Source organism: Sus scrofa, chromosome 3, assembly GCF_054392235.1.
Source record: "Sus scrofa isolate SSC_HxYL_T2T_F1_AM1 chromosome 3, Sscrofa_HxYL_maternal_Yorkshire_Landrace_v2.0, whole genome shotgun sequence".
Lineage (NCBI taxonomy): Eukaryota > Metazoa > Chordata > Mammalia > Artiodactyla > Suidae > Sus > Sus scrofa.
In genome coordinates, this window is record NC_139385.1 from 144,438,657 (window position 1) to 144,452,607 (window position 13,951).

At 59.2% G+C, this 13,951-nt stretch overlaps 1 protein-coding gene across 50 annotated transcripts in view; it reads left to right on the plus strand.

The window, feature by feature from the left end:
- The window catches only part of MYT1L (myelin transcription factor 1 like), a 365,227-nt gene that overhangs the window by 274,291 nt on the left and 76,985 nt on the right, over positions 1-13,951 (plus strand). For 29 of the 50 annotated variants that reach the window (XM_085020074.1, XM_085020077.1, XM_085020064.1 and 26 more), the window contains 2 exons: positions 5,411-6,385; positions 10,763-10,897. In XM_085020074.1, coding sequence (XP_084876200.1) covers positions 5,411-6,385; positions 10,763-10,897 — 1,110 coding nt within the window. The remainder of the gene's footprint in view (positions 1-5,410; positions 6,386-10,762; positions 10,898-13,951) is intronic. The other 21 variants (XM_085020083.1, XM_085020067.1, XM_085020069.1 and 18 more) reach the window with 1 other exon arrangement.

Consider the following 13,951-nt stretch of genomic DNA (forward strand, 5'->3'; position numbering starts at 1 on the left):
TGCCCTGTCCCCGCCCCCAGGCTGGTGACGGCAGCTGGGCTGAGGTGCCATGTGAGAGCCTGGACTGAATGACCGCCATGCCTTGTCCCAGCACCGAGAGCCCGCGGTCCTAAGCGTGTGACAAGGGCCGACTCGGGAAAGTGGCCATCTTCCTGCTACGCACCCATGAAAGCGTCGTGGGCACACGTCTGCAGGGATCCTGCTGCCTCTGATGACCGGGAGCTGCTGTTAAAAGGTATAAACAGGCATCGTCTGTCCCCGTAAAACCGAGAGCAGGTAGCGACGTGGTTAAGATGAATCGGGAAACGTGATACCATCCAGAGAGGAGGCAAACCCGGAACCCGGCCGTGCGCCCGCCCGTCCACCGCCTTCCAGACCCCCTTCCATTCCCGAGGACCTGGGGTGCCTGCGAGGGTCCTGGGAGTCCCCGAGTGTAGCCCCCGACTGTTCATGGGGGGGGTTGCCGGGCCCCAGTGCTGGTCGCTGGGGGAAGGGCTGTGACAGGCCCCACACTGCCCCCTACCCCGGGTCCGAGGCTGGCGGCTCTGACACAGCCCCGGGCGGGTGGGAAGGGCTCTGCTACCCCACATCTCAAAGCAGCACCTGCAGGATGAGCCCCCGCAGCTCCGTCTGGTCTTGGGGACGGGGCCACGGGAGTCACGTGACATCAGAGGGCCAGAGTCCGTGAAACGGGACGTGGTCAGTCTGTCCTCCTGCCCAGCCTCATGCCTGGGCATCGCGACCCTCCACCCTCCACCTGCCCGTTCCCCTCCTTTTCCCCGACCCTGGACCCAGTCCAGGGTGTTCTTGACGTCCAAAGCCTTTCTCCCCGTCAGCTTGCACTCAAACTCTCTAGCCGGGACCCCCAGGCACTGGACCAAGTAAGCCGGCATCTCACACACAGCTGCCGACAGCTGGTGCCATAACTAAACCTCAGATCTCGGCAGGCCCCCTTGGGAGAGGAAGCTCAGAGCAGGAGCACTGCACAGCCCCCCGCGTGGCTGGCAGCCGGGGCCTGTGATGGATGCGAGTGGGACGTCCAGTGGGGAGGAGCCCAGAGGGCCTTGTCGGTGAGGCCGGGGCGGGTCTGGCTGCTGCGGAAGGAGGTGGAGCTGGCCCGGATCCCAGGGTGGCGTCCCCCTCTGTCACCCAGCAACAGGGTGACCTGGAGAGCACATCAACCTATTGTCACCTGCAGGAGAACAGTAGGTGATGCCTCCCTCTCATGGGGCCCAGAGGCTGACGCCAGAGCTGTCACCCCGTGCTCCCTGATTTCACGTCCTCAGCACAAGGACCCTGTCCACGGGGCTTGCTTGATGGTCACCACTTTTTCTTCTTTCCTGTGGTTGCAGGAGCTGTTAAAACACCATCGTCTTTTCACTAGAATCTAATATATTATCGCATTTCTGTATTTGCAAGTCAAAACTGAATTTCAATATTTTTGTAATCAAAAAGAAACACCTAGTAATGTCTTAAGAAACCGGGGAGGGCTCTTAGACCCCACCTTCCATGACCTGGTAAACCCAGGGCAATTTCTGCTCTGAGAAAGTGGCTGTTCTCTGTTCTTTTATGGTTTTTGTTTGTTTGTTTTTGAACTGGTTGTCTGTGTGCTTGCCTGCAGCCGATTTTAATGGCCAGAAAGAACTGTGGTAACACAACCAGGACTAGACATTCAAAGAATCAGAAGGTGTGTCTCAGACATAGTTTTTAGAGACAAGCTACGAAATCAAACCAGTGCTCATATTCCCAAGGTTACAATCCACAGAGGTCCAACCGCATCAACTTCTAGTCGTGAAGCTGGAGGGAAAAATTGCCCTGCCTGCCTGTTTCTGTAAAGAAAATTTTTGGTTCTCTCATTGCGGTTACTGAGCCTAGATAGTTTATAACAGTCCGATCCAGGGCAGATAAAATTTAGACGTACGGCATTTCACAGCGCTCAGGTAGGAATCCAGAAGACACCCCGAATCGCTGTGAAAACAAGGGTTCTGTTTGGCGAGGAGCCATTGCGGGGGCCCGTGGCGGAGCCTGGACCGCACCTGTGCTGCCTGGGCTCCAGCCGCCCAGCTGCAAGGGGCTGGATGCGTCTCTCGTCTCCACCCCGGCGTGACCGTGCCCTGAGCCCCTCCAGCAGGTGAGCCCGGGGCTGCACCCCAGCAGGGCCTTCCTCTCTGTCTGCACCCCCACAGCTGGGCGGGGGGGGAGAGACGCGTGTCGAAGAGCCCAAAGAGGAAACTCGGGTGCCCTGGCCCTCTCTTTAAAACTCCATCTGAGTGGCCGTGCTCTTTATGCGCAGTGCAGGCCTGACCTGCAGGCCCTCCCGTGAAGCGCCGTTTCTCGGGGCAAACACTATTCCTGGACAATGACCGCAGGAAGACCCGCTCCGGGCGCCCCGAGTCTCTGCGGGTTGGGTGCTCAGTACCACCTTATTCCCGCGACTGGGCGGGCGAGTGCGGGGCCTGGCCGGCCCGGCCCGGAATGCTGGGCGGGGGGGACAATGGGCACCAAAACCCCTGGCCCGAGTCCCACGGCCCCTTCCGCGTGGGGTCCGTTCCGTTATTCGGCTCAGCAAAACCGTACCGGAAGGTACCTTGCCTGGGAGCACGGAGCCCAGGCTGGGGTTCCCAGAGTTCTCTGTGGGGGGCCGTGCATTCGAGAGGCAGACGCTGAGAACCCGCCCGGGGACGGGCTGGCCGCCTGACCCTCCACCAGGCCACGTGATTGAGACGGGACTTTATTTCACATGTGTTTTCAAGGAGGAAAACACGTGTAACTCGAGAAACGCCGCTCGCCTGCGAGGACGGCCCTCCGGCGCGTGCTCGCTCCGGCGCGTGCTCGTCCCGCCGCCCGCCGCCCCACGGCTCCGCAGCCTCGCAGGAGGGAGAGCACGTGGTGCGCGGTCAGCCGCCGCCCGCATCCCCCGATGGATGCCCCAGATCCCTCCTCCGCACCTGCCCCGGGGGCCACCCCCAGACCGGCCACCAGGACGCAGAGCTCGTCCCCCCGGGGGTCTTGACAGGCACCGGGTTCTCGGCGTTCCTGTCCGAGCTCGGGGCCAGGCCCGGGTCACAGCATCTCGCAGCAGCACGGGCTCGGGCCGGACCGCGTGGTCTAACCTGCCCGGTCACTTCCATCCCGATCTGACTACACGGCAGGCGTCGGGACCTTCCCAGCTGGCTCCCAGCCCCCCTCCTCTGTGAAGAAGCCTTTTCTCCCCTTGAGGGAAGGTCACCTGGGAACGGACAGGTATCTGATGACTGAAGAGCCTGGACCTGTCCCCTTTCTGTGTGACACTGAAGGAATATGGGGGGAGCTCAGAAAGCACATCAAAACCCCTTCCTATTGGGGCGAATGAAGAGCAGATGATCCCGAGATTCTGAATTTGGAGACTTAACTACAATCACGTGGCTGACACGCCGGTCGGGGAGCTGAGGCGTCATGAACGCTGGGTCCTCACTGAGGTTCAGGCGAATGAGGGGGTGCAGGCCCCTCTTCCCTGGCTTGAGCTTCCTCCTCGTCCAGGCTCCTCAGGGGGACAGGTCGAGTCTCACAAGAGAGTGAGGAGGAAGCGTGAAAAGCCTGCATCTCAGCTGACTCTTCGTGACTCTTTGGGTCCATGTTCAGAAGCTTCCAGCTATTGCATGTCCACGTACCTTGTTTTCAAACCATAACTTGTGGATTCATCTCGTGGTGGGTTCATGGTAGGTACAGTGGTGCTGGCTACCAAAAAGGAGCAGTTTGTGTGGCAGTCACGTGGCCTGGTTGTCCAGACACCCCTTCTCTGATCAGCCACGACTATGAAGACCAAAGTGTGTAAACTGAAAGGAGACTACAAGTCACATTTTCAAGGGTCCCTGACAGCAGGGTCGCCTCCACCGAGCACCGAGAGCCGAGAGCCTAACCCGCGCCGGGTCGTGTGCTGTTAGGTGACCAGGCCCAGTTCCTCCGACTGGCTTGTGGGTTCTGTCTTCCTTCCTCTCACTGCCCTTGGGGGACACGTGTCCTCATTCTAAGGAGAGTGATTCCCAGGCCTTATCCAGAAGAGGGACGCTCTTCCTACAGTTAGTGATGCTTTCTGACTGCTGTGGGGCCGATGTGACCGGCTGGTGCTCAGAGAGCTGTTGGATTTCACAAACGCCTTGGCTCCCTGCGTGGGCTAGCAAGGATGTGGTTTTCTCTTATTGATATGTTGATTTCCAAACCTGTTCACCAACAAAAGCCTTTCCTAAGGAGCCAGCACCAAGTCCATCCAGAAAACACTTGGGCTCCACGACTTAGCTCTGAGTCAGCTGGTATCTTCTAACCCATATGCTTCATCTCCTCATTAATAAACTTTAAAAAGCCTTCTTGCTCTGGTTTATTTAATCCTAGAAACAGAGAGCGTATCTGGAAATGGCCCGTGGTTAACCAGATCCAGCCTGAGATGGGGGAGGCTCCCTTTGGGGAGAACCTGTTTAGCGCCATCTGTGTTTTGCGGCACACGCGGCAGCGACCACATCGCTTCGGGAAGGGAGGCGCAGGTCGCATGCAGTCCTTCCGTGTTAAGCAGAAGACATTCCAGAGGACATGGGGAGGGGGCTTCCTGCAGTTTTTAACTTGGTCTTTTGTTAATGCGTCTTCCTAAAGATGGTTTGGCGACTGGATGTGACACTTTATCGCACATTATTTCTACCAGCTCACCAGAATTTTCCAGAGGCTGTGGGCGGATGAATAGAACGGAGGCTGTGCTGCCTGTTCCGTTTGCACCAACTCTCCCCAGCCCTGTTTCTCACAGGCGCCTGGTCACTGCTGGTACCTTCTCCCACCCACTCTCTCCAACCCGCTGAGATGAGGAATCGTGGTTCATCAGATTTCCTTTCTAAGCTTTTGTGGGCACACTCCTACTGCTTCCCTGTGCATCCCGATAAGTGGTCCCCGAGGTAGAACATGCGGACTAGCCTCTGCCACCACCGGGGTGCGTCCATGCTGACCGCCCCAAGTCGGCGGCACCCCTGCCTGCCCAGCGGGAACCTCAGCTTTCCCTGTGCTGCCTGAGCTCCGCCGTGAAACAGTTTCACAGCAGGGCTGTGAACCTCTGCTTGGGGAGGGCGGCGACATGAGCAGCCCAGGCCCGCTTAGAAAGCCTGGCCGCGTGCCGTGCAGCTCTGAAGCCAATATGCAAAGGGTAGTTCTTAGTGGAGCAGTGAGGGGAGGGGAACCCTCTACGCGTCCTCCCCACCGACCCTGGTCCCCTGCGCCGCGGGCCTCAGCCGCGGCCGCGTGGGTGCTGGGGGCGGCCCCGCCGCCGGGGAACAGCCACTGCCGGGCACGGGGCGGGGGGGAGCGGGCAGCGGGCGGGCGGGCGGGGCCCCACGAGTGCGAGCCACGTCTCCTTGTCTTTTCTTTCCTGTCCCTGTCTCTGTCCTCCTTGCAGAAGGCCGCCAGCTGAACTGCCACAACCCTCGCCTGATGCAGGACGCGGAGAAGGACGACAACAACAACGACGAGTACGACAACTACGACGAGCTGGTGGCCAAGTCCCTGCTGAACCTGGGCAAGATCGCCGAGGACGCCGCCTTCCGCGCCCGCACCGAGTCCGAGATGAACAGCAGCACCTCCCACAGCCTGGAGGACGACAGCGACAAGAACGAGCCGCTGGGCCGCAAGGCCGAGCTGAGCCTGGACCTGGACAGCGACGTGGTCAGGGAGACGGTGGACTCGCTGAAGCTGCTGGCGCAGGGCCACGGCGTGGTGCTGGGGGACGGCGCGGGCGACCGGGGCTACGCGGACGCGGGGCCGCCCGACGGCCGGGGCCTGAACTACGTGATGCTGGGCAAGGCGGCCAACAACGGGCTGGCGGAGAAGCTGGCGGAGGAGAGCGACGAGGAGGTGTGTCTGAGCAGCCTGGAGTGTCTGCGCAACCAGTGCTTCGACCTGGCCCGCAAGCTGAGCGAGGGCAGCCCGCAGGAGCGCGCCCCGCAGCCCAGCGCCGGCCTCCGCCCGCACGGCCGCCCCGACGACGACTTCGCGGGCAGGACGCCCGACCGGAACTACTCCGACATGGTGAACCTGATGCGGCTGGAGGAGCAGCTGAGCCCCAGGGCCAGAACGTTCTCCAGCTGCGCCAAGGAGGACGGCTGCCAGGAGCGGGACGAGGACACCGCCTCGGTGGCCTCGGACCGGTCGGAGGAGGTCTTCGACATGACCAAGGGCAACCTGACCCTCCTGGAGAAGGCCATCGCCCTGGAGACGGAGCGGGCCAAGGCCATGAGGGAGAAGATGGCCCTGGAGGCGGGACGGCGGGACAGTCTGAGGTCCTACGAGGACCCGTCACCAAGGCCGCTCCCCGGGGAGGAGAGGAAGGCTAAGTCCGGCGACAGCCATGTCAAAAAGCCATACTATGGTAAAGGTAATGTTTCTACCTACCGTAAGTTGCCTCCCGAGAGCCCCAGCTAGAGCGAGGGCCGGGCCCCTGGGCTGCAGGGCGAGGCCGCCTGGAGGTGACCCCGCAGAGCGTGTCTGGAGCCGATTCCAGACGGCCGTGTGCGGTTGGGACCCTCGAGAGCAGAGGAATGTCTGCCTGAGCCGCGTACAAAGCGGCTCAGCGCCCCAGTGTCAGAGCAGGTGGATCGTGAGCTGTGCGGAGGGGGAGCTGTGCGGAGGGGGAGCCAGGGCGGCCCGCACGGCGTGGGGACCGTGAGCCTGAGCCCGTGCTCCTGCGGGCAAACCACGGTCCACGTGGAGTGGCAGGTCTGTGACAATTAGTCCGTGGGGATGAGGCGCTTGTTTCACAAATTGCATTGCGTAGGTGGCATCACGGTTTATAAAAGCGGCATCTCCTGACAGTCATGGGTGAACCCTCCCCCAGGGAAAACATCCCCGAAAGAAGCGGCAAGTAACAGAATGACCCATCGTGTCGCACCAGGGCAGTGACTGCGCATGAATTCTCCTGAGATGGGAAGTGATGGGGGCCGTTTGCTATGCAGGGCATGGCGGGTCCCGGGCCGAGATGGATGGCAGTTCCTTCAGGACCCGGGCCCCCTCACTGCTCCATCGCGTAGGAAGCAGTGACGGCGCTGGCTTTATTGCAAGGCCCTCGAAACCACCCGCTCCGGCAGTTCCAACCAGGTTTTCGTTTGCGAAATACCTGGGCCCGCATGTGCACAGCTCTGTGCACTTAAGCCGGTGCTGGGCAGTCACGGCGTCTGACATGGGCGGGTGGAGTTCCAACCCGAGCGAGTGACTTCGTGTGGCCAGACCCGGCCGCGTCCTCTTCCGTTTGCGGCGGCTCCAGTTTCCCCTGGTGTAGGACCTCGGCCCTGTGGGGCCTTCAGTCGCACGACCCTCTGAACAAAGTGAGGAGCAGTTCGAGAAGGGACTGGTGACCCCTCACGGTCTTCCGTATTAGTTCCGGAAGAGATCTTCTGCTTCGCATTTTGTTCCATTCCTTCCGAATATTGAGTTTCACCATCGTGACGTTCAGGCCTTTGGTCTGAAAAGCCATTGCTGTGTAAACGCCCCAATCAGAACGTCCTCTTTCGGTGACTCGGGCGTGTGTTCTCCTCTCAGTGTGTGCACGTGCCTCCACGGGCAGGGTGAGCATCGCTTGAACCAAACCCCGTGTGGAGGTGAACCTTAGGCAGAGGCCAGGTCGGATCCCACTGTGGCAGGTGCTTGGGTGCTGACCGTGGTTTCAGGGAGGCAGGGGCAGGCCAGACCCTGGCAGGTGCAGGGTACGAGGAAGGGTCGTTAGCTAAAGGCCACGGACCGGAGCTCAGTGGCGCACCAAGCTTGCTTTTGGGGTCGTGTGGACCAGGAGACCCAGCTTGTGTGTTTACAGCTGGGGCGCAGTCACGCAGAAACCTTCCGGTGGGTGGGTCCTTGAGAGGAGCGGAGCTCCCTTAGGAAGAAGCAGGGTGCTGGCGCCGGGAGGCTCCGGTGGACAGACGCGGCAGGCGCCTGTTTGGAATTCTGCAGGGAGCGTTTCAGGACAGAGTCTGGGCGCGGAGAAACCCAGCAAGGCGCTCGGACCCACGCCGGCCCCGTGGACCCCGCCTGGCTGTGCCCTCTCCCGTCTCTGTGGTTCCTTTCAGCACAGCCGCTGGCCGTAGCTGTTGACCCCTTTTGTTTTGTGGTTGTTTTATTTTGTTTTGGGCATGAAATGGAATTCAGATCGCTTTGCTCCCCCCAGATTAATGAGGGTGGAGACAAACAGTCAAAACCCCAAAGGCCGAGAGAGGCGGGGGCAGGGCCGAGGATTTGGACTTGCGGGGGGCCGGGGGGGGTGCCGGGGAGCACTGGCTTCGACCTCTCCTGGGTCTTCCTCCTCTGACCACAGCTCTGCTCCATTGCCTATCCGTGGGTTCCACATGGCTCCCAAGTCCCTTTTGCAGGCGTGCGTAGTTCTGTTCGGAGCCACGTAAGCGTAGCCCGGCAGGGACAGCAAAGTGGGGCAGAGAGACCCCTGCCCTCCTTTTTACGACAAAGGCCCGGTCCTCTGGCAGCACGGCCTGCAAAGCTCCTGCGAGCACAGGGCAGGTTGGCCGTCGAGGGTCAGCTTCTCCGGTTTTGTCCAAGGTGGAGAGGACTGTCTCCCAGTTCTCGCTCCTGCCCAACCTTCTCAAAGCGGCTTCAATGACAAGTGCGTAACCTTTCCAAGATCTTGGGCTAAAGGCCAGAAATTTATCAGGAAACCCCTCGCTCTTCCTTCTCCTCCTTGGAACGGGGCGGGGGGAGGGGGCTGGCTAAAGCCAGACACGGCTTTTTCTGGATGCCGTTGCAAGGTTTTCAGTTAAACTGTTGGCCTGTTTGCTTGCTTGGTTGTTTTGTGTTTGCTTAAATCCCAAGAGGAATTGTGATTGCAAGGAGGAGGCAATAAAGGGGGCATGGAGGGGGCAAAAGACCCGTCCTCCACCAGCGCTCACACGTCGAGAGGCGAGAACGCCCGTGGTGTGTCCAGAACTGAAGTAGCTGGAGCCGCACAGAGTTCACACAAACCTGCATGTAGCCTCACGCTTTAAAGGTCGTGAAAGAGTGTAATTGCTTAGCAGATTGTAAATACGCTCACGAAAAAGAGCCCCCGACTGCTTCCTAGAGTCAGAGCTTGCTTTTTACCTTGTAGAGGCCTTTGCATCCGGTTGATGATGTCAGGTTCTCTCTCTAATTCATGCTCTTAAATAATCAATGTTTTCCTTTGAAACTGGTGCTATGCGCTTACCATTTTATATTTGCATTCGTTAAATTGTACCGATGTTATTATGAAATGACCCCAAGGCAATGAAGCACTGCCCTTCGGGACAGCACGTGTGAAAGGAGCTGCCGTGAGACTTGCAGAAACTGAAGTCACAGCAGCGCAGGCCTGGCTTTGTCCTCAGCGATAACCGTCTATAAATAACAGTGGGAGGGGCTGGTTCTTGTTTCTAGGACACCCCCTCAGCAGCAGCACTGGTTGAAGGTTGTCCAGGACCTAAAAGACACGTCAGAGAATAAAATGTGAGCTAAAAAATAAAAGGAGGGATTTCTATATCAACATAAAAGTCCGTATCTCTTCCTGTGAGTCCTTTGTCTATTTCAAGTTCACATGAATGACTTAAGAAGACAGCCCATAAAAGTTCGCAAAATTTTAAGCCAGTCTTTTTTCTTGGTATAAAATGAATCCATAGCCAAAAGTAAAACATTTCTTTTCTAGCAGTCATGATTGGCCTGATGAATGAGATATCCACAGAAAACATTAACCCCCTAAAGAAGTTTCAACTGTCACACCGCCTGGACCGGATTCGTACGGTCCCCAGCTAGTGCCCTTCTGGGCACTGGGTTTTGAAAACTGCCCCCAAGTTGGTATTTCACACACTCGCGTGACTATCTGGCCTGGGCTGCATCTTAGAAGTAGTTTCTGGAGTTATTTTCTGCACATTTGTGAACTGTGGTCCATTCTGGGTACAGAAATCATTTTGTCAGCAATGTCACGGCATTCCTGACGTCTGGCATTGGAGCTCTGACCAAACGCTGCTCCTCCGGACAGGGCCGCAGAGCCCCAGGCTGCCCAGACACTCTTACCCTCTTAGCCCCTGCATGCAGCACAGCTGCGAGAGCTTCCTCTGGTTCCAAGCCAGTCTAAGATCAGAACCAATGTCTGCTCCAGCAGCTTCGGAAACATTTTCGATTGCCCCCCATGGCTCTGGATGGGGTTTCCACCGTTCTGGTCATCTGCTTGCAGTGCCTTCTGAGAGTTCAGCTGGTCTTGAGAAAAATGCTGAATTGGTGTGTCCAGGAACAGGAACCGTGTTGCCAGAGGAGAAATTTTAATACCAGTCAAATTGCGTAGCCTCTATCCTATGCAATCCGAGTGCTCGGTAAAAACTCTGCTCAAGAGTGTTTCAGTAACAGCAAGTGTCCTGGTTCCATGTCCCGAAGCCGTTGCTGAAGGATCACGGAGATGTTTTGTTCTCTGAGAAGGTCACTGTCTCATCATTATTTATGTTGCTTTCTTTGAGCAACACAGCTTGTCATGTAACACACGGGAAAACAATCGGGGGCCGGGCAGGGAGATCCTTCTTGCTTCCTTCAGAATCCGAAGTCAGATAGTTGACGATTCACGATTATACTGTTTTAAGGTCAAAAAAATCCCCCCAGACCAAGCAACTATCACCTGCTGTCACAGTCTGTCCCCAACACCTGCTTTATTTCTTTATGTCTCAAGGTCTCTTCAGATTGTTAAATAATCACATTTGTCTTCAGTCGGTAAAAAAAAGAAATTCATTCTCTTGACACCTGTTGTCGCTTTTAGATCCCTCGAGAGCAGAAAAGAAAGAGAGCAAGTGCCCCACCCCAGGGTGCGATGGAACTGGCCACGTAACCGGGCTTTATCCGCATCACCGCAGTTTGTCCGGATGCCCGCACAAAGATAGGGTCCCTCCAGAAAGTAAGTCCGTGTCTCACCACGCCCTGGAGCGCACTCCTGTGACTCGTTTCTGCCATCCTCCCTCTGTCATCTCCATCTCCGGTGCAGTGCGACCCAGCGCAGGCGGCCCGCCTGGTCCGCGGGGCCGCCCGCGCCCAGCCCCCTGCACCCGCCGGGTCGCCCTGGCGGCCGCCTCCCCTCGGGGCCGCCCCCTGCAGCTCGGCCCCCGCGCAGGGGGGCCTGGGCGCTGGGCCTTACCGCCTCGCTCGCTCGCGCTGTGGCCCCAGACAGGCCACCTCTCTCTCCTTTTCTCCTCCCAAATGCTCGGACACATGCAGCCAGCGCCAGAGAGCTGTGCATCCCTAAGAAGAAGGCCTGCCGATTTCTTTTGCCCCGTTATCTGAGCCTCTCTATCCGTGGGAACCCGTCTTCATGTTTTGTTGCATTTTCTTTGTAAAAGCTACTTCCTGGCAGCGTGGCCCCGACATTTCCGCAAGATAGAGCCTTCAGTGAGGGGGTTCACTGCAGGCGGGTCTGGACGCCACCCGCCCACGCCCCTTAGCTAGGATCCGCAGTAAGCGGGTGAAAGCCACTAAACTTCTTTTAGAACTGAATCGATGGACACATTTTTGGTTCTCTTTCTCTCGGCACGTAAAGGTATGCCAGCTGTTTAGATGCGGTTAGGATCGATGGCTCAGGAAGAAAGGCACCTTTGGGGACACGGCTGTGTGCTTTGAGATCCGGATTTTGAGTCTAAGGTGTCAGGGATTTTTTTTCACTCTGAGACAGTTTCCAGTGGGAAGACATCATAGCTTGGCTTGAGATGTGACAATGGCCAGCCAATTGTTGAGAGACTCCCGAGGACTGAGGACTGTCCCATCAAAGTGGCCCACTTGGGGAGGACAGAGAAGGTCCAGGGGCACAGTCGAGCTCAGGAAACAGTGCAGTGGGGTGTTTCCGGGGGAAGTATTTGCAGAAGCTACTGTGGCTCAGGTTTTCACGTGGCTCCTGGAAATAATACGCCGCGTTTCTCGGCACCGTCCTGCGGGCCGAGGCGCAGCTGTGACACAGGCGGACCGGAGAGCAAGGCTGTCCCGTGTGTTACATGAGCAGGAGGCCCCACGCTTGCCCCGCGCAGCTTCCCCCCAGCGCCCTGCCCCCGCCTCGGGCCCCCAGCTCGCGCTCAGCCGACCCTGTCTCATTGATTCCACTCACCCCTGCAGGGCAGGGCCGGCCCTGTTTCCAGGTGGGGAGCACGAAGGCCAGACGGTCACCTCTCTTCACGGGAATCGACACCACGCCCGGCGGCCTGCGGATGCTCCGCGCTTTGTGAACTGAGCGGAGGGCAGAGCCAAGGCCCCTTGGTCCCCATCCCGAGCCCGCCCGTCTCCACGGAGACCTGGGTCTGACGCTCAGCCCGAAAGAGCCGGGCAGGTGACCTGCTCTCGGTCCTTGGTTGTCCTCATCTGCAAACAAGGCGCTAGGACCGAGCGCCAATGGTCTGGAAGAGCTTCTTTCCGCAGTTTTCTTTGAGGCATCAAAGCAGACCATCAGCTCCTTCTCATGGCTGAGCAGGCCCCCGACTCCGTATTTGCGCAAGGAAGGTCTGAACGTGCGACAGCATGGCCCGTGGCCTGCCGAGCTGCACCCCAAACCTGCCGCCACAGACCCGGGCCAGGTCACCCCGGCCTCACCTGTGCCGCGGGGGCAGGGAGCTCAGCTCGGACGCCAGCCTTACAGATGCCTCCCAGGGCGTCCCTAGAATCGCTCGTGGGGTTTGCTCCTGTGTGATTCGTTATGACAGCATAACGTGCAAGACAGTACAAGGCTCCAGAGAAGACAAGTCTCTCGTTCTCCACACTTTCTGTTTTAGCTTCTCCCGGGCCAGCTCCCCCAGTCCTCGTTTCTGTCCAGGTGAACTCTGTCACGTAGCCGGCACCCAGGGTGGCAGCACCCTGTTAGAGACTCAGAGGACTCGCCATCAGTGCGGCTCGCGCCCTCCCAACCCAGCTGAGGAGGGGCACAGAGCCACAGAGCCACCCCAGGACAGTGTGGCCACTGCGTGACGGAGGCCCAGGCCCTGCTGCCAGCACGGGGCCGGGGGACAGCCCGTGAGCCGGTCCCGCATGAGAGAGAATCCACGGCGTTTCTAAAAGCTGCCGGGAAGCCCAGCAGGAGAGCAGGGCAGGAGGAAGGCAGTGCAGAGAGGAGGGAAAGGATGGGACAGATCGAAGGGCCGCCCCAGAGACAGGCTGGCAGGACAGGAGGAGAACGGGAGGGAGCCCAAGAAGGCGCCGGGTGGCCCCCCAGGTCAAGGGTCAGGGTGACGAACCGAGGGGGGGTGTCAGGAAACGAGAACTGGGACTACGTCCTACGGGGGGAACTTGAGCCCTGGATTTTCCAGTTTACCCTGGACCCCCCAAATGATATTCCCGCTGGGCTGTTGGAAGACCAGCCTGGGGACCTGGACAGGGTTGGGGCACTGGTGGCTACCGGCTCTGTCCTCTGAGCCGTGTCCGTAACAACTGGGGCCGGAGCTGCCCAGAAAGGAGGCAAGGTGAAGGGTGAGCAGGAGCCCCAAACGGGAGGTGGGGCCGCAGGTGAAGAGAGGAGGCAGTGGGGGCCCAGGGTGGGCAGGAGCTGGCAGCTGAGAGCGGTGAGCTCGTGGAGGAAGCTGAGGTGGGCAGACGCAGGGACCCCCGGAGATGACGGGGGTGGGGGCAGGAGAGGGCGTCCCCACTGCTGCATCTCCAGGGAAGACAGCCTTGGAGGAGTTTGGCATAAGGGGGAAGGTCTCTCCCCACGCGGAGGCAGCTGTGCCCTGGGTCCTGGGCACCTGCCGCAGGCAGAGAAGGACACTCCCCGAAACCTGCTGCAGCCGGATCCCAGCAGGGCGAGCCCTGCATGGATGGAGCAGGGGCCGCCGGCACGGACGGACGGCTGTGGGACGAGGGACTGCCCGGGAAGGGGAGGGCGGAGCCACAGCACCGTGTGGGACAGGAGGAGCCCCTCAGGGCAGAGGGGCTGCTTTAGAGAGGAGGGAAGCGTGGGGGGTGCAGTTACGCAGCTGGCCTG